This window comes from Diabrotica virgifera, chromosome 7 (genome assembly GCF_917563875.1).
Source record: "Diabrotica virgifera virgifera chromosome 7, PGI_DIABVI_V3a".
Lineage (NCBI taxonomy): Eukaryota > Metazoa > Arthropoda > Insecta > Coleoptera > Chrysomelidae > Diabrotica > Diabrotica virgifera.
The window spans coordinates 170439215-170460128 of NC_065449.1; the positions used below are offsets into that span (position 1 = coordinate 170439215).

The 20914-nt window shown below is 33.2% G+C and overlaps 2 protein-coding genes across 10 annotated transcripts in view; one reads left to right on the forward strand and one right to left on the reverse strand.

Annotated features, from left to right (window-relative positions):
• The window catches only part of LOC126887623 (uncharacterized), a 117072-nt gene extending 96461 nt beyond the window's left edge, over positions 1 to 20611 (forward strand). The window contains exons 4-6 of the mRNA XM_050655227.1: positions 15196 to 15394; positions 16081 to 16306; positions 19940 to 20611. Of these exons, the coding sequence (XP_050511184.1) occupies positions 15196 to 15394; positions 16081 to 16306; positions 19940 to 20058 (544 nt within the window). The 3' untranslated portion in view covers positions 20059 to 20611. The remainder of the gene's footprint in view (positions 1 to 15195; positions 15395 to 16080; positions 16307 to 19939) is intronic.
• The window catches only part of LOC126887620 (uncharacterized), a 376841-nt gene that overhangs the window by 288337 nt on the left and 67590 nt on the right, over positions 1 to 20914 (reverse strand). The window lies entirely within an intron of this gene.

A 20914-nucleotide genomic window follows, 5' to 3' on the forward strand; every position in this document is an offset into this window, starting at 1 on the left:
GTTTTTTAAATGGGACACCCTGTATATTTTTACATTTTTGGATTATCTTCGATGTCTTCTTTCTTAAAATATAAGGTTTTGTAATATTATACAGGGTATTTTAAAAGATAATTACGTTTTTTTATTAATTTCGTAGCAACATTCACACCCTGTAGAATTGTACGTTCAAATGATTTTTAATATACTCTACTATTGTCAAGAATCATTAGTATAGCTAGATTTTTAATTTTAGTATACAGGGTTGGTCGAAACTCGGAATGAGTATTTTCTGAGTTTTCTTAAATGGAACACCCTGTATTTTAGTATTGTAATGAAATGATATTTTACGGTACTTTTTTATTTCTTAAGCAATCCCTATACCTAACTGCTTTAATTTGTGCTTAATTGTTAATCGCACCAACAATCTTAACTAAGAAGGTATTTCGATAGCTAAACCATTATTGGTAATTTTAAGGACCAGTCTGGATTAATATGTATTTATTTCGGAAAAATTATTTGGGATTGAGTATTTTCACGGCCAACCTAATAAAATTTTACGTATTTTTTTTTGCAATTAATGTTTAGCTTGAATCACCAATAACTCACAAATTAAAGCAGTTAGGTATAGGGAATGATTAAGAAATAAAAAAGTACTATAAAATATAATTTCACTACAATACAAAAATACAGGGTGTTCCATTTAAGAAAACTCAGAAAATACTCATTCCGAGTTTCGACCAACCCTGTATACTAAAATTAAAAATTTAGCTATACTAATGATTCTTAACAATAGTCGAGTATATTAAAAATCATTTGCAGGTAAGTAGAGTTTTAGATGTCAATTTACTACAATTCTACAGGGTGTGAATGTTGCTACGAAATTAATAAAAAAAACGTAATTATCTTTTAAAATACCCTGTATAATATTACAAAACCTTATATTTTAAGAAAGAAGACATCGAAGATAATCCAAAAATGTAAAAATATACAGGGTGTCCCATTTAAAAAAAACGAAGTTATAAGCAACTTCCGGTATAACCGGAAGTTGCAAAGAGATGAAAATATTTTCATTTAATAGATCATCCTTCAAAACCCCTTTATTCCAATTTTCATGATTCTGTTGGCTTTAGTTCTTGAGATATTTCTAATAGGCCAGTTATCTGCCTCACCCTATATAGTACCCAAAAATCCCATTTGTAACCTGGCTGCTCAAGTGTCCGGACAAAAACCTTATTTCTCTGGACTATAAAAGTTTATTATTTTGTAAGTACAATGGACAGGGAATTTATATTTAGTAGGTTAAACAATAGAACTGATACAATTTTGCAAAAAAGTATGTAAAATATGTAAAAAAAAAATATTTTTTAAAAATTTTAAATTTACTTTTTTTAAAGAGTATATTGAGAAACATACTTTATATGCTAATAAAACAAATGAATACGCGTGTTTTTATATTTATTTTTATATTTAGCGAGTATCAATGGATCCATCTAATACTACAATTTCTGTTAAAATGGTTAAAAAAGTAAGTAAAGTCAACGAAAGAAGAGGTGCAGGTAGATGAGCAAAGAGAGCAACTGGTGGTTTTGGAATTTCTATTCCTGTTTTAGTATATGGGAATGGCTTAATGTAGATAGTTACAATAATATTATCGTATCACTAAAATGTACACACACACATACACACACATATTCGTACAACCTCAGCTATAGTGGACATAATATGTGTTCCAATGGAACAGTGAAACCCACATATCCGAAGATCAAACCAGTCATATTCCGTAATGGAGTGGTACTTATCTGACTCCCAAGCTATATCACCACCCCTTCTTATAGAAAGACATAACGAATGGGGAGGCTTTGTAATGAACGTTACTTTGGATGCCCAGGGTAATGGGACATCCTCTGTATTACTTTATGTGGTTAAGCTACCTGATTTTAGGGGTAGGTAGAAGAGCTTTTCTTCCTATTTGTGACTTAGTTTATTTATTACTTGGACTTTTGTCCTATCACTAACATATTGAGATTTATTTAGTAGTGAACTCTACAAAATATATAAGTAGATTATTTTTAGTATTGTCTTTCTTGACCAAAATATTTCTTTGGAAGAGCTTTTGACATGCAATGTAAGTACATATATCTATTTTTAGCTAATTTTAAGTACTTTTTCATTTATTATTTGTGGAGTAACGTATCAATTACAGTCCAGTGGGGATCTGTACAAAAATAGCTAAGTTGGTTTATAAAATCAAACCTTTTAATGAATCAAATCAACATTTACAACAAATTGAAAAAATAGAAGGGGAACATAGACACAAGTAAAGTAAAATATTCTACATAGAGGTAAGACAACAAAAGATAGGCTCTTATATAAGGCCACTCAGTTTAGTGAGTGATAAAAATTGAGAAATAGTCATCGCCGAGAATAAAATAATAGAATATTTTGAATCAAAGCCATAAAAAACCAAAAAAACCCCTAAATCCCCTGATCTGCGTATAATCAAGAAGTACATCAGATCTTTATAGATTTCAAAGAGGTTCATGTTTTGACTAAACCTATAAGACTGTGGAAGGCAGTGGTTAAGCTGGGCATAACTAAGAAACTGTAATGAAAATATGTGTAACTCTTTTGCACAAGTTAGAATAGAACCATGAGAACCATCTAGTGGCGACCATGGAAACACAAGAGAGGACGAGTCAGACCTCAGATGAGATGGAGCCACGACCTCAAAAAGCATGCCGGATCTAGATGGATGACCACAGCACTGGATAGAATGCAGTGGAAAAGAGAATGAGAGACATATGTTCAAATATGGATAAATTAAAGCTCAAAGATGGATAGATAAAATAACAAAAACATCATCAAATGATTTGTATGATGCTGCGAATGAAACCATAGGTTTCGCAGTCAGTATCTTAACAATACCCACATCAAATGCTTTCTGCGTAAATTCTGAATCTGGACTGAGACAGTCCGCTTTACCTGTTGTTGTTTAACCTGGAATGAGAATATATCATGCGAAAAACTTATCCAAAAATCAAAGTAGGTATAGCTGCCCAGGGAGAAAGATTGTTCTGTCCTTCGAGAACAAAGAGGATGGCAAGAGGCAAGAGATAGGAAGACCTCAAAGAAGATGTGTAGATAACATAAGAGCAGTGGCAAGTAAACAGTGGACTAGATTGAAGCAAGATAGAGAAAGATGGAAGCAATTGGGGGAGACCTACATTCAGGAGTGGATGGAAACTGGTTGACGCAGAAGACGAAAACATATCTGTTAAGACATAGATTGGAAGGGAGAGAATTTAGTGATAAAACCTAGATAAAACCTTATTTTAATCGTCATATCTCTGTTATTGCGTGGATCCAGCACTATTTTTGAAATGTTGCTGTAGAAGGGTTCTTTTTAATCTCCATATTGGTCTGGAGTTGGGAAGTACACATATTATTATTATAGTATCATATTAGTAGTCTATATCAGATTTATTCTTGAAAGATGTTAACTATTCTTTCAAATTGTGTATGTGTTGTAAATTTGAAATAAATAAAATAAAAATGAGAAGGAGAAGGCGAAATTATAAATACAAAAGAGACTGTATCGTTTTTTTAACAGTATGAAGAAGAACATTTTTAGCCAAATTATTTTTTTATGCAGTCAAGTGAAAGACAATGTATATTTCATTTCGATCCAGAGGCGATGCACAATCTACAGACAGCTGTTTCTGTTTACAACGTCTTCAGTGTAGCTGCGTACCCGCCTCTGAAAGCGGAATGTGTTTGTTCTAATAAGGAAAAAGGTTTAGTCCACAAAGCCACTGCGCATCCGCTAGGAAAAATATTCCGATTCGGATTTTTTGCACAATCTTACTCAAAAAGGACCCCTTTTAACAAATTTGCATGTTACCAGGACCAAAAGTGGGTCAAAAATTTTTTAAACGTTTTTTTTTTGTTTTTTCCCAAAATTATTTTTTTTGCATGTAACAAAGTTTTTTAGGTTTTTTGGATCATTACAAACAGAAAAGATCTTTCGTGACATTTCTCTAAAGTTGATAGTTTTTGACATACTCGTATAAGCGATTAAAAATTGAAAAATTGCGAAATCGGCCATTTTTAACACTCAAAAACTATGTGAAAAACTGAGGAAAATTTGCCTTGTTAAGTTTCCTTAAGTCTTCTGACTAGCGGGTTCATTGTAGAGATGTTGAAAAAGTATCTATTCGTTACAAAGTACTCGGTACTTACGAATACCGAAAGTAACGATTACTATACAGATAGGCAAATCGTTACTTTGATTACATACTTTGATTACTCTGATTACTTCGTTACTTCGCACCAATCGTATCAGAGCGAGTAACGACTATTGTAACGACTATTGTATCTACTTTGATTACTCTGATTACTTCGTTACTCCATACCAATCGTAACAGAGCGAGTAACGACTATTGTATCTACAAACATTACACTTGATTACTTTGAAATGCCACTGAATCCGCCACTGAATTCCACCCTTATTTTTGTACAGAATTACGTTCATACAATGAAAGTTTAGATTTAATTAGTTTTAAATTTTATGTATTTGGAGTGTGATTTATCTTTTGGCGCTTCTGTGGTAACAATACTGAATACACATCCAATTGCCACTCTCATTGTTACAGCGAATAAACACTATTGCAGAGTAATCATTTTCTATTTATTTTGTGTCGATGTGGGAATTCACGGTAACAGGTAAAACTGACAATCTTTGTCACTTTGGTTTAAAATAATGGCTTTTAGCTTTGAGGCTAGTTCCGTGCTTTGGCGGTAAAAAAATGTTGTTTGTGGTGTATTTATTAACATACAGTGAGGACGTAAAGGGTTTGTCTACATTAAAAAAATTTCCAATATGGATATTGGAAAATGTTTATTTTACCAGAGGTATTACCAGTACCTCTAGTTCAGACAAATACATATACACACACAAAATGGGCCAAAATTTTAAATGTATTTTCAAATCTAACAATAAAACACTGAAAAACTTTTGTGTTCAATACTTTCACAAAATTTATTCCAAATTAAGATTACTACATTTGCTTTGGGTGTATTATACTATCATTGTCCATTTTTAGGATTAGGTAAAGGATTCTTTATTTGGATTGAATTGTACATTTTGTATCCCCATTTAGGATTTATGTATCCTCTTCAGGGTGTTTATGCTTATAAGGACGCAAAAGCAAAGAGACGGAAAAAGCGCTGGAGCAAAGTGTAGAGTAGCTGACTAAGCGTGTGGTAGTGAGCACATTGATGTGCGGACGGTGTTGTTCAGAGCCATCGAAATCAGAGAAGAAAAGAGTGAATTGGGAAAACATGTACTTTCCAGATTGTAGCTATGTGTATGTGTTTTGATCTGTTGGTGACAGATACTGTGTCCCTAGTGACCATTGCATTCATGTAAACATACAGGGTGTTTCATTAATAATTGTCCATATAGTAACTGGAGAAACCTTAGCACAAAATACGAAGATTTAACCTAAAACACTTAAATAAAATGTGGTTCCTTACTGAGTTACAGAGAGTTTTATCTAAAAATTTAAAAACTATTTTTGCTCAGTATTTTAAAACTATTCGATGTATTCTTTTCTATCAAAATCTAGTAGTATCTGTGTTAGAAGCTAGACCAAAGAAAATGAGAAAAACCATCATCCCAGCGTTAGACTTAAGCCAGCTTAAAAGTGAACACCGACGACAAACAGTGCGAGAAGAAATCAACACCAGCCTCAGTGTAGCAGAAAACCAAATCCGCAGAACAGACAACATAGATAAAAAACTGAAGTATATAACACTATAATAAGAACTACGGGAAATAATCACCTAACCAAATCTACAAAGAAACATAAGGTGTGGATGACATCAGACATACTAGAACTAATTGATGAAAGACGCAAATTGAAGAATAATTCAGAAAAATACAGAGAGGTTGATAAGAACATAAAGCAAATAATAAAGAAGGCCAAAGAATCATGGATTAAAGAACAATGTGTAGAAATGGAAAACTATGAAAGAAATTATGACACATTCAATATACATAAAAAAGTAAAAGAACTTACAGGAACCCAAAGAAGACATCAAATAAGTTTGCTGAAGGACAAAGACGGAAATATTGTTATAGACTTAACAGAAAAAATTAATAGATGGAGTGAATACATAAGAGAATTGTTTGAGGACAAGAGAAATAACATTGTCCAGGTAAATGGTAAAACGGGACCTGAAATCCTAAAATGTGAAGTAGAAAGGGCACTTAGAAATTCCAAAACTGGAAAGACAAATGGACCCGATGAGGTTCCTACTGAATTACCAAAGCTCTTGAATGATGAATCAATAGGTATAATATTGCACTTATTTAACACAGTATACAATACTGGTATTATACCTCAAGAATGGCTGCTGTCTACATTCGTTGCACTGCCAAAGAAATCCAATGCAAAAGAATGTTCAGAACATCGAACAATATCTTTAATGAGCCATCTACTAAAGATATTTCTAAAAATCATCCACAACCGAGTTTATCAAAAGTTAGAGTCAGATATTAGGAATACGCAGATGAGGTTCAGAAAAGGACTAGGTACTCGAGAAGCTCTCTTCGGTTTGAATGTTCTTACACAAATATGCCTAGACGTTAATCAAGAAGTACATGCATGTTTTATCGATTTTGAAAAAGCGTTTGACAGAGTAGGCCACGATAGGCTAAGAGACATTCTTGAAAGAAAAGACATAGATAATAAAGATCTGCGAATAATTCTCAACTTATATTGGAATCAGAAAGCTAACATCAAAATAGAAAACGAGATATCAAAAGCAATAGAAATACGTAGAGGAGTAAGACAGGGATGCATTTTGTCACCACTGCTATTTAATGTATATAGTGAAAGCATCTGTATAATCAATGGAGAGGTTGTAAATAATATTCGATACGCAGACGACACTGTACTAGTGGCAAGAACAGTAGAAGAATAACAACGATTACTTACAAACATAAATATTGCTTGCAACAATTATGGCATAAACATTAATATAAAAAAAAAACAAGTATATGATCTTCAGTAAAATCATGACACAACCAGCACATATTAGTATAAACGGCATTCAAATTGAAAAAGTATCAAGTTACAAATACTTGGGAACTTTAATAAACGAAACTGGAGACCAAAACAATGAAATAAAAAGACGTATCGAAATTGCCAGGGCCACCTTCATAAAGATGAGAAAATTCTTCTGCAACAGAGATATAAGCATCCCTCTACGATTAAGAATGCTAATAGGCTACGTATTTAACACGCTATTATACGGTGTAGAGGCCTGAACTCTCAAACAGAACAACATAAAAAATATTGAAAGTTTCGAGATGTGGTGCTACCGTCGAATGTTGAAGATAAGTTGGGTTGAAAGAATCACAAATCTTGAAGTAATACGAAGGATAGGAAGAGACCCAGAAATTTGGTTGACGATAAAACGAAGAAAACTCGATTATTTGGGTTACCTGATGAGAGGTCATAAATACGCATTACTTCAAAATATAATGCAAGGAAAAATAAAAGGAAAACGGAATCCAGGCCGTAGAAGAATGTCATGGTTGCGGAATTTGAGAAAGTGGTTTGGCTCCACCACTAATGAACTTTTTAACAAAGTCAGGGTCAGCCTTGATGATTTTCAATCTCCGATAGCAGTGGCACAAGAAGAAGAAGAAGTATCCTTTTCATACTTAGCATAGAGTGCGACTACTTTACACCCTACTAAATTATGATAAACAAACGTTTCTGGCTATTACCAGAGGCGTACGACGGGGGAAAGTGAATGGTTGACCCTTTCCAAATTCTACGCCACTGGCGGAATTGCTATTTTAGTTCAATTTTTGGATTCTCCAATACTTTTTATGAAAATAATGTACTCTTCATTCTTAACGATAAAGTCATTAGTTTTTGAGATTTTTGAAGTTAAAAATGAAACGACACGGTTATTTTGATTAATGTATTGTGTCGATTCATTTTTAATTTCAAATATCTCGAAAACTAATCATTCTATCGTTACGAATGAAGAGTATATTATTTACATAAAAAATATTGTAAAATCAAAAAATTACACTAAAATAGTAATTTCGTCAGTGGCGTAGAATTTGGGAAGGGTCAACCAGCCACTGTCCCCTGTCGTATGCCTCTGGTAGTAGCTAGAAACGTTTTTTTATCTTAATTTAGTAGGGTGTACAGCTGTACAGTACCTACAGTTTCTGCCAAGTATGATAAAGATACGCCAAATAGTTTTAAAGTACTGGGTACAAATAGTTTTTAAATTTTAATCATATGAATTATGTCATAAATTAATCAAAATAACTGTGCCGTTTGATATTTAACTTCTAATATCTCGAAAACTAATGACTTTATCGTTACCAATAAAGAGTATATTATTTACGTAGAAAATATTGTAAAATCTAAAAATGACACTAAAATAGTAATTTCTTCAGTGGCGTAGAATTTGAGAAGGGTCAACCATTCACCATCCCCTGTCGTACGCCTCTGGTAGTAGCTAGAAACGTTTGTTTATCATAGTTTAATGGGGTGTATAGTAGTCGGACTTTCTGCCGAGCATGAAAAGTATAAGTCGAATAGTTTTAAAATGCTGAGCAAAAATAATTTTTAAATTTTTAGATAAAACACCCTGTAACTCAGTAAGGAACCACATTTTATTTAAGTATTTTATGTTAAATCTTCATATTTTGTACTAAGGTCTCTCCAGTTACTATATGGACAATTATTAATGAAACACCCTGTATATGCGTAGCATATGTGCCAGATCCCATCGGCGTTCGAGAGGGAGTACTGCCACCTTCAGGTGAGGGTGAGTGTTTGTGTTATCGATTTTAGATTTTGCTATACTACTGTGGATTTTTGAAAAAAGGACCCTTTCATCAGTGGCGGTTTCTCCATAAGAGCTCATTATGTGCACGTGAACCCCCAAAATTATTTTCGCACAAACATTCATATTATGTAAAATTTATCATTCTATAAATAACATTTTAATCTAACTACTAGTATACAGTAATTTAAATCACAAATCACAGATCCAAGGAGTTTATAAGTAATAGGTAATAGTCAATTATTTTTATTATATTTCGATGAGGAAACTTCACGAATGCGAGGCCTTAGACAGAACCTCTCGTTCACCGCTCTTACGGTGGCTCCTATCCCAATGACTTATCATAGGGAAAAATACAACTCACCATACACCCCGCTTCCCGCTATAGCCAACAAGTTTAGATGGCCAAAAGAGCACAAGTTGACTGTGATCTTATGGTGTTTTTAACGTGCACGGCGCACATGAACCTGCAATTAAATTTTGCTTTTGTGAAGTTCGAATTTCGGAACAATATTAAGGATGGAGATATTTGTGAATGTGAATGTTACTTTACACCCCCAATAATTTACACCAGGAGCCGCCACTGGCTTCCATGGTCATGAAAATGACTTGGTGGTACCTATCGATTTCAGTTGAAAGAGTGCTCTGCCGTTCTCATGTGTGTGTGAATAATTGTTTAAGTGTATACCGTCTAGACAGGTCCAGACTTTGCCGTCAACCGTAGTCTTTAGTAACCCTTGTACTCATTTAAACATGTATGTAAACATACATACCAGACCTCCTCGAAATTCAGGAGACAGTTTTCGACATTGCCTGGGCAGTTTGTGTGCGAGTGTGAGAGTGTGAAAAAATAGTTGCGGCTTTTTCTCAGGACGAAAAGGTATAATTGTGCTATGAAGTTGGGAAACCGCAAAAAACCAACTTCTCCCTGTTCGGGGTATAGAGTGGGATCAGACTTGGAGGGTGATAAGCCTTTATTTTGAATATGGAGAATTTAAAACTCAATCAAAGAATGATTATAATCTAGAAGGTGAAGTTCGTACGTATAATCTATTTTTATAATATTGAAAACCCTTTTGGGTTCTTCTATACGTTTTTTTAAGGTTTTGTCAGTATGTCAGATGTAAGTTTTGGACAGTCATCACATGTTAGTTTCTATATGTTACAGTTCAAGTTGATTATCCAGTTGGAGTTGACTCCAACTAGTTGGAGTCAACTCTAACGGCTGGTTTCAGTAAAAGTTAATTATAAATATAAAATGAAGATTTATATTCAACATTTACTAGTAAAAGTAGACTCCAACTAGGAAAAGTATACTCTTCCTAATGCCATTTAGTAAAAGTTGATTCTAATTCACACAAACAGCCGATTCTATAGTCCGTCCCACCTTGACTTTACAGTATAGGGAACATAGGCAATTCAGTCCTTATGAGAGTTCTTAGCTCGATGATGCCGATTTTATCAAAAAGAATTTGTAATTGAACATTAGAGACATTAAATTAAAACTGTTTTAGAAAGACAATCTACAATTTAGGATTGGTATGCGTTTATGTTTATTTGATATACTATAGTTATTGCGCGTATGAATCCTAAAATTGTAGATTGCCTTTCAAAAACAGTTTTAATTTAATCTAATGTTCGATTACAAATTGTTTTTGATAAAATCGGCATCACTGTGCGAAAAACTCTCATAAGGACTGCATTGCCTATGTTCCCTATACTGTAAAGTCAAGGTGGGATGGACTATAGAAATTAAATATTACTGAATATGTTCAAATTAGTCTAGGCTGTATCGTCGCCCCCGTTAGGTAAATTACTCCGATTCGAATTTTTTGCACAAACTTACTCAAAAAGAGGTCCTTATAACAAATCTACTGGGTGCCGGGCAGTACCTTGATCGATAAATTGTTTAAACAATTTTTTTTAGACAAATTCACAAAAATAATTTTTTCATTTCGAACAATTTTTGTTTTTTTTAGAATATTTGGGTTATTCTGAGCAAAAAAATATATTTTGTGATTTTTCTCTAAAATTGATTGTTGTCGAATTATACGCGATTTAAAATTTGAAAAATACGAAAATAGCCACTTTCAAGGCTTATAACTCGGTTCAAATCCATTATTATGAAAGTCAGAAGTGACCAAATCAAAGTTTATAGCCCCCTCTACAAGATCCAGCAGAAATTGTTGTTACTATTTTATTACTAAGCTTTATCTTTAATTATTAACAATAAGCGCTAAGTGCGTATTAGGCGGCCGTCAATGGTGAGTGCTAAAGAGATGCACCATTCCGGCCGTCCAATGGTGAATCTCACTCGCACTCACATTGACGGCCGCCTCAATACACGTTTAGCGCTCATTGTTGATAATTAAAAATAATATTTTATTAATGAAATAATGACAAAAATTTCTTCAGGATCTTATAGAGGTAGCTTTAATCTGTGATTTTTTTAATTTCTGACTTTGATAATATATAATATCGTATGGCATTTTTGCCTTTCGGACAGTTCCGGCGCCAATTATATCTTTAACCCTGTTTCAAGTAATTAGTGTCGATGTACACTAGCCCAGGGGGACCGACGGCTTAACGTGCTCTCCGAGGCACGGTGAGACGGCTCGTGTCATTATTGGAAATGAAAATGGTTTGTCTTTGGCAGGGCTCGAACCCACGTGCACTGGCGTATGAGGCCAGCGATTATGCCGTTACTCCACGGCCGCTCGCTCGACTTTTACAATAATTATCTTTAACCGAGTTATTAAACCTTAAAAATGGTTATTTTGGCGTTTTTCAAAATTTAAGTCGCTAATAACTCGACAACAGTCAATTTTAGAGAAAAAAGGCCCAAAAGATCTAAAAAAAAATTTGTAAGAAGTGAAAAAATTATTTTTGCGAATTTGTTTAAAATCATTGTTTATCGCCAAACGTCACTAAAATCATCCATTATTGTACTCATTTGCCCTCATTTTCGGCAGTAAAGTAACACTTTGTTGTATTGAAAGAAGAATGTTACTTTACCTGCCGCGATTATTAATCAAATTAACCGAGTTTGAATGTAAGTGGTCAATGGCAGCAATTGATTATTTATTTGAGTGAAATTAAAATTTATTTACTTTAATTATTAAAAATATTGTACAAAATTTATCTTAATATTAATAAAATTTATGTCAAAAAGAAAAATTCTGTAGTGTTTCGCAATTATATTCATACAAAATAAATCAAAACTTTACGATTTAGTAATTAGGTAGGTATACAATATGCAAAAGTCATCTGTCATTACTGTCATTACTGTGATACGAATTTTAACGACCCCCCCCCCCCTACAAGATACTGAAGAAATTTTTGTTATTATTTTATTACTAAGCGGTTATTTTTAATTATTAACAATGAGCGCCAGGAGCGTATTGACGCAGCTATCAATGTGAGTGCGAGTGAGATGCACCATTGCACCATTTTGACATTTAAAAATTCAAACTTCTTTCAAACCACAAAACTGTCAAAACTTTTTTTGTAATTTATTGCTCACATGTCATCACCATGACAAGGCGAAAGTTCTTCTTCTTGTGATGCTTTCTCCTTTAGTGGAGGTTAGTGACTACACTGGCAAATCTGTCTCTGTCCAATGCGGCTCTAAACAAATATGTTGAATCAAGGCCGGTCCAGTCTCTGATATTTCTAAGCCATGAAATCTGGCGCCTACCGGGACCCCATTTTCCTTCAATCTCACCCTGGATGGTCAGTTGCGTGAGGCGGTACTTTTTTTTTCTCATTATGTGTCCCAGGTAGCTAACTTTTCTGACTTTAATGATTTTTAGCAGTTCCCTATCTGTACCTATTCTCCTCAGAACATATTCGTTGGTGGTGTGGGTTGTCCAAGGTATTTTCAAGTCTCTTCTATAAAGCCAGAGTTCAAAGACGTCCAACTTGTTCATCAGTGTTTTGTTGTGTCCAGGCCCCCTTTCCATACTGATGTGTGGTCCGTATTGACCACACATAGCAATGCAGAAAACGACATCTAAGGCTGATATTAATGCGACTGTTACAAAATAAGCTTTTCATTTTGATAAACCCCTGTCGGGCTACCTCTATTCTCGCTCTTGACTTCTTGTTTATAATCAAGTTGATTGTTGAACCAGTAACCAAGATATTTGTACTGGCTTACGTATTCAAGCTGTTGGTGTTTCACATATTTATTGGAAGAGGTAAATTTTTGTTCCTTGATATTATTATAACTTTGGTTTTCGCAGTATTGATCTTCATCACCATTTTTTCACAACTCTCAGTAACCCTATCCAACAGTATCTGCAGACCATGGTCCGAATCAATCATTAATACTGTGTCATCTGCATACCGGATGTTATTTACTCTCTGCCCGTTTATCCTGATTCCTTCTGAAGAGTGCGATAAAGAGTTCGCAAATATTACTTCAGAGTAGACGTTAAAAGTATGGGTGATAGCACACAACCCTGTCTAACACCTCGTTGTATTTCAATTGGCCTTGACGTATTACCATTGGTCTTTATGATTGCTGTCTGATTCCAATAAATAGCCTCTATAATTTTAGAATCTCTTTTGTCGACTCCGATGTCGTTCAATCTTTCTATCAAGGTCTTGTGCTTCACCCTATCGAACGCTTTCTCAAAATCTATGAAACAGATAAAAGGTCTGCTTGCTGATCTTTGTATCTTTGTGCCAGAGTTTGAAGACAGAATATGGCTTCTCGTGTCCTCATACCTTTCCTGAAGCCAAATTGTTCTTGACCGGTGACCTCATCACATTTTTTATAATATATTCTCTTCTGTATGATACGCAAGAAAAGCTTCAGAATGTTATTTAATAGAGTTATAAGGCGGAAGTCCTGGCATAATTTGGCATTCTTCTTTTTAGGCAGTGGTATGAAGACTGATTCAAGCAATATTTTAGGGATAGTCCCTGTATTGTAAACATTATTAAATAGTCCAAAAAGAAGGTCTAAGTTTTCCTCGTTGACTAACTTCAATAGCTCAGCTGGTATTTCATCTTTTCCTACAGATTTGTTGTTTTTTAGTTGACGTCCATTAAATCCAATATTTCCTCTGTCATCCATCTTTGCTTCCGTGGTCGCTGTTTTGTGAGCATTTCAGTTGGACTGATTTCCTCCCGAAGGCGAATATTAAGGATGTTTAATTATATGAAAGTGTGCTAAAAAACAGTGCGAAAAAGTAAAACGGATTTAAAATACATTGTTACTTCAGACATACTTTAAACCCTTCATTTACTGCTATCTATATTTACAATTTTCACACAATAAAACCTTTACATCAGCGGTTCTCAATCTTTTTGAGTCATGTACCATCTAAAGTTTCTTTTATTATATTTCTATATTTTTAGATTGTATAATCAAGATTTACTATGTACTACTATTTTAAGTTTTTGTGTGTTTTGTGTACCACCGCAAATAATGATATGTACCACCAGTGGTACATGTACCACAGATTGAGAACCGCTGCTTTACATAATATGAGATAGAGTAGATAAAAATTATTTTTGTGAATTTGGTTAACAAACATTGGTTAAACAATTTTTCGACCGCGGTACCGCGTGACACCCTGTGTATTTGTTATAAGGATTGTTATACGGATGTATTTCTTTGAGTAAGTTTGTGCAAAAAATCGAATCAGAATAATTTACCTAACGGGTGCGACGTTACAGACTATACTAATAAGTAGTTGAAACGGTCAAAACAAAGAAACGCACACTCATCAAAAATGCACTTGAGATTCTCGTATAATCAACATTTACTGAATCGATCCAGGAAGAGTCAACTCCAACTAGTAAAAGTTGATTTAAATTTTTAAAATCAACTTTTACTGCTCGTTTCAGTTCGAGTTCACTCCAACTAGTTGGAGTCAACTCTAACTGAGAATCAACTTGAACTGTAACATATACACCACGCTGTTATTGCTTTTTCTTTTGGCTCTTATTGCTCAATGTATTTGCTTCAGTTGTTGTTGGGATAAAAACTGGTGTTTTTTCTTTCTTTTTTATGTGTTTGGCTATTTTTGTTGATATCTTGGATGTATATGACGTAATAGAGCAGGAGGTACTGGGTTTTCTCTGGTTTTCTCTGAGTTTTCTCTGGTAGTGGGAAGATTAATTTCTTAGGCAGTTTTTGGTTTAAAATTTTGTTTAAAACTTTGTTTTGTGTAAAAGCGGAGTAGGTGGAAAATATGTTCATATTGAAGATAACAAATTTATAAACTTTTTCGTCCTTACTGTATACCAAAAAATTAATTATAAATAAGGAAAAATTAAAATACAGTGAACTGGCTTTACTATTACGAGTTTTCTTGTTATTAGGCCTGGCAGTATATACGAAGGCAACAATCAACTATATGGTGGGGGACAGGGCGCTTTCTATCCAGGAGATGGACATGGGCCTGGTGTTCTTACCGGACCAGGTGTTCTTACTGGACCTGTTGAAGATGGATCTTATAAAGAATACGATAGGTGCAAGTGTACCGAAAGATTTAATTGCAACAGTCCTGGAATATCTTACGTGCGTATTTATAGATTGTTTAAGTATATGAAATTATGTTATTTTGACATTATTTTCCATTATTTGTTTGACCCTTAAATATAAATATTTAGGCCATAAAATTCAAATTGCGTGGGAAAATTAAACTTATGATCTGCAAAGAAGAATCACTTTAGCATGGGCTGCATATGGAGCTCTGTCAGACATTTTTAAGAGCAAGATGCCAAATTATTTGAAGAAGAAGGCGTTCGACCAATGTGTGCTTCTAGTCCTGACTAACGGCGACTAAAGAAGAGTGGAACTGTCGTTACTTGGACTGACACTCAGGGACAGCGTTGGAAACGAGGAAATAAGAAGCAGGAGAGGCATCACAGATGTCATAGAGCGTGTAGCAAGGCTGAAGTGAGATTAAATGGACCATGTGGCTAAAAATGGACCCAAAAAATAACAGTGTTGAAACCATGAGCAGACAGAAACAGAAGTAAATCACCTACACGAAGGACATACGACGTCAAAAGTGTCGCTGGGAATTGGCTGAAGAAAGCTTAGGACCGAAGAACAAGAAGAAATTACGGAAGGCCTATAATCGACTTCGGACGCTGAAGGCTGGGTGATGATTTGATTCTTTATTTCTAATTATCTTTCGTGGTATAGATCGATTTGTACTAAATCAGTTTTGATTTTAAATCTTTTTTATTTGTGTTTAGGGCCATTGCGATGCTGGAAAACGGTATTGTTGTTATTCAACGAAGAAGGGATCAATTGGAGGACATGTACCTTCACGGCCAATTCATTCCCCCGAAAATGGAATTCTTGTAGGACCAGGAGGACCAGTAGGTGGAAATTACTACCCAAGGCCGGTAAGCAATTTTGGCGGTCCGATTAGACCTGGAGGGTTTGGTTTAGGACCTAGACCAGTATCAGGATTCTCAGGCAAGTTAAGATTTTATTATAAATAGACACCAATTTATTTATAGATGCTAGAGATTAAATATGCTTTATATTCAAAAAACATAAACAAAACTTAAAAAGTGTTTTTACTTATTTTTAGATATAGTGCTGACGCCAGGGGGGTAATGTCGATAAGATTGTTATAACAAAGAACTTGCAGAATTACATAACAACGATTTTTCGCAAAACAACACATTTTTTTTGGTCATCCTAAGCAAAAATGTTCCTACAAGTTTTTTCGTAGGATGCATAGTTTTCGAGATAAATGCGGTTAAACTTTCAAAAAAATCGAAAAATTGCAATTTTTGAACCCGAATAACTTTTGATTAAAAAATAAAATATTAATGCTTCTTGTAGCATTTGAAAGTTCGAGTCAAATTATACCGATTTTGATTGTTAAAAATTAATTTTTTCATTGTTAAACAAAGCTATAAACACATTGTGCTTGAGTGATGTTTTCAATGCATCTCTCATTTAAAATAGAACGAATAGGTACAAGTGCAAGCGCCTACAAACTAGGTAATTTCTACATAGCATGCGTTAAAACGCATACATTGGGCACGGGTCAAATCGCTCAAACGCTATTTGTTTAATTTAACTTTAACATTAAAAATAATAATTTTTAGCAATGCGGATAATAAAAACCGGTATAATTTGATTTTCGAATGCGGTAAGCAGAATTGCTCTTTTATTTTTTAACAAAAGTTATTCGGGTTCACAAATTGCAAATTTTCGATTTTTTTAAAGTTCAACCGCGTTTATCTCGAAAACTATGCATCCTAGGAAAAAACTTGTAACTTGCTGGGAATAACCCAAAAATACAAAAAAAGTTTTGTTTTACGAAAAATCGCTGTTATGTAATTCTGCAAGTTCTTTGTTTATAACAATCTTATCGACATCCGTATCAACTGTTACCCAAAAAATTCGTGTTCTACGGGTCAAAATACATAAAAAAACTTGGGTAAGTCCATCTAAATAAAGTAGGCCGTTGTACCCGCCCTGGCGACAGCATGTATATCACGTTTTTAATCTATGTTTGATCTAACTCAACTATTCTATTAGGTATATATTTTATTAGTCCAGAGAAATAAGATTTTTCTCGTGACACATCCCGCTCAAGGTTGAAACCAAATTTTTTGAGTAGTATGGACATCTATATTAATAACCTTTATGTTTCCTGCAGTCGATTTTAATGATATACATAGTTATAAACAAATGAAGATCAAAAAACGGTAAATTTTCGCTTTTTTCGTCTACAACCAAAAAGTTAAGCATTTTAAACAAATTTGAGAGTAAGAAACTCATAAATCGTCTAAAAAATTTCAATATGGCGTTCGCTGAATATGTCTATCCTTATTGGTTGCTTAGAAAATGGCAAAAAAAGTCATAAATTTTGAGTTTTTATAAATATTCATAACTTACGTAAAAATTAACTTCTTCTAAAGAACCTTCTTATTACACGAATTGTTGAGCCTTCTGGTGCTTAAATTATATTTTAAATTTCAAAGCAATTGGTCAAATAGTTTAAAAGTTATTTAAATTTTTTATCCCAAATTCATTTTTTTGCCACACTATAAGTCAGAAAATTATGAGGTTACAGTAAGACTTCTGACAGTTTATGGAAGAAGAACATTTATACGATTGACTTAATTAAAAAAATGACAGAAAGTAATTTTAAACAGTGTAAAATTATTTTGCAAAACACGTCGATTGTTTGCTTACTTATAAACAATTAGAATAACTTTTTAACCGTTACCCTTAGAAAAATTATTTTTTCATATTTGGAAAGACTTAATTTTTATACGCATTTAGAAAGAAAAACAATGGTCCTAGGACAATTAGGGACCAAGTTAGCCCCCCCCCCTTTTTTTAATTCACATGTTTTTGCAAAATAATTTTGCAGTATTTAGAATTATTTTTTGTCATTTTTTTTTAATTAAATTAATGGTATAAATCTACTTCTTTCATAAACTATCCAAAGTATTAGTGTAACTTCATCATTTTCTGACTTATAGCGTTGCAAAAAATATTAATTTGGGATAAACAAATTAAATACCTTTTAGACTATTTTACCAATTGCTTTGAAATTTAGGGTATGATTTAAGCACCAGAAGTCTCAGCATTCCGTGTAATAAGAACGTTCTAAGTTAATTTTAGCCCTAGCCCTAGCCCTAGGCCTCCAAGGTCTGTAGAGCATGTTAAATAAAAATAAATAAAAGTTAATTTTACATAAGTTATGAATATGTATTTATAAAAATTCAAAATGTATGATTTATTTTGCAATTTTCTAAGCAACCAATAAGGATAGACATATTCAGCGAACGCTATATTGAAATTTTTTAGACGATTTATGAGTTTCTTACTCTCAAATTTGTTTAAAATGCTTAACTTTTTGATTATAGACGAAAAAAGCGAAAATTTACCGTTTTTTGATCTTCATTTGTTTATAACTATGTATATCATCAAAATCGGCTGCAGGAAACATATAGGTTATTAATATAGATGTCCATACTACTAAAAAATTTGGTTTCGGCCTGGAGGGAGTTGTGTCACCAACAGGATATTTTTCCCTTATTTCTCTGAACTATATAGAAGATTACATAGTTGATCTCTCTCTATATAAAACGCTATCTCTAAACTGACTCCTTAAAGTGCTGATAGGGTAGGAAAGTTCTCGTCACATAGCTCGTTCCAATGGCTTATTGGAAACGTCATTTAGATATTTTAAACTGTATGTCTTTTACATTACGTGCAGTAAGTTGTAGTACTGGTAGTTTTAATTTGTGTTTATTTCTTCTCATATCCCTAATTGCTTTTATCTTCTCCAGTTCTTTGGTATAGTCAATAATAATGATCACCTTAGGTATTCGTCAGGAATGACACACATCGCCTATTTTTTCAACATATCCTTTAATGATTCTGGATGGTTTTTAATGATTTTAGAGATGAATTGTCTTAACAAGCTGATCTTGATCGTTTATAAAATTGGCGTATTCGAAATGGTCTTCATTTAAATGATAATAAGTCTTGTTATATTATCAGTTTTACTCAAAAGGTGAACAGGATTAGTACCTATAATTTATTTTATTCCTGAGCAACCTCTTAAGTATATCTCACAGGTTTTTAATGAAAGAGTCAAGGACAGCCTTACCTTTCTTCTGGTAACTCAAGTTCCATTAATTAATAATTAAAAAATTACTTTTTTATAAATTAAAAAACATTTCGGCCCAGACATATATTATTTTAAGGTCCTTTAGGTCCTATTTCTTGTGTCCTCTACTATACGTAACTATAAAACTAAGGAAAGGAGGACTGAATGAAACTGATCATGATCTAGCTAGGATCAAAAGAAATTTGTAGGGTGAAGTTTGTTTTTTTTTTTTGTAATGTATAATTATATATGTTCATTTCTCTTCTACCAGTTTTGGATTTTGACTCATTGTAGTTTTTGCCAATAGTAACTGATGTTCTATAAAAAACACTATAAAATGTAAATAAATATGATATTAATTTTGGCATTATACTTTCAGTACATTTTAAAGTAGCTTAAAAAAAGTTTAAACTATTTCGTAATTCAACTGTATTAAAATTTTAATATTAAAATTAATTTCCTAGGTCAAAATGTTTACGGTGCTGAAAATGGAGTTCTTGTTGGACCTGGAGGACCTTCGAGACCTCACTTTGGATTAAACCCTGGTTTTAGTCCCAGATCCGTAGTTGATAAAAAGGACTAAATTGTGTCAGTTTAAACCAAAGATGTATATAAACTAGTATTAGTATAATATTGATATTATATTTTATAGAAATTCATTTTAATGCACATAGGTTATACTAAACCCACATTTATTTGGATAAAAATCTTGAAAATCAACAAACAGGATCATCTTTTCATGGGCCATCTATACAGTGATGAGCGCGCTAATAACCGGCAAAATAGCGCAAAGATGGAAAACATATTAAATTGTGAAATAAAAAGAAATAAAACTAGTAGAGGTGTTAAAATTAGCGATAGTAACATATACATTGACAATATATAGGATGAGGCAGATAACTGGCCTATTAGATATATGTCGAGAACTAATGGCAACAGAGTTATGAAAATTGGAATAAAGGGGTTTTGAAGGATGATCTATTAAATGAAAATATTTTCATCTCTTTGCAACTTCCGGTTATACCGGAAGTTGCTTATAACTTCGTATTTTTAAATGGGACACCCTGTATATTTTTACATTTTTGGATTCTCTTCGATGTCTTCTTTCTTAAAATATGAGGTTTTGTAATATTATATAGGGTATTTTAAAAGATAATTACGTTTTTTTATTAATTTCGTAGCAATATTCACACCCTGTAGAATTGTAGTAGTTTGACATCTAAAACTCTACTTACGTTTAAATGATTTTTAATATACTCTACTATTGTTAAGAATCATTAGTATAGCTAAATTTTTAATTTTAGTATACAGGGTTGGTCGAAACTCGGAATGAGTATTTTCTGAGTTTTCTTAAATGGAACACCCTGTATTTTTGTGTTGTAGTGAAATGATATTTTATAGTACTTTTTTATTTCCTAAGCACTCCCTATACCTAACTG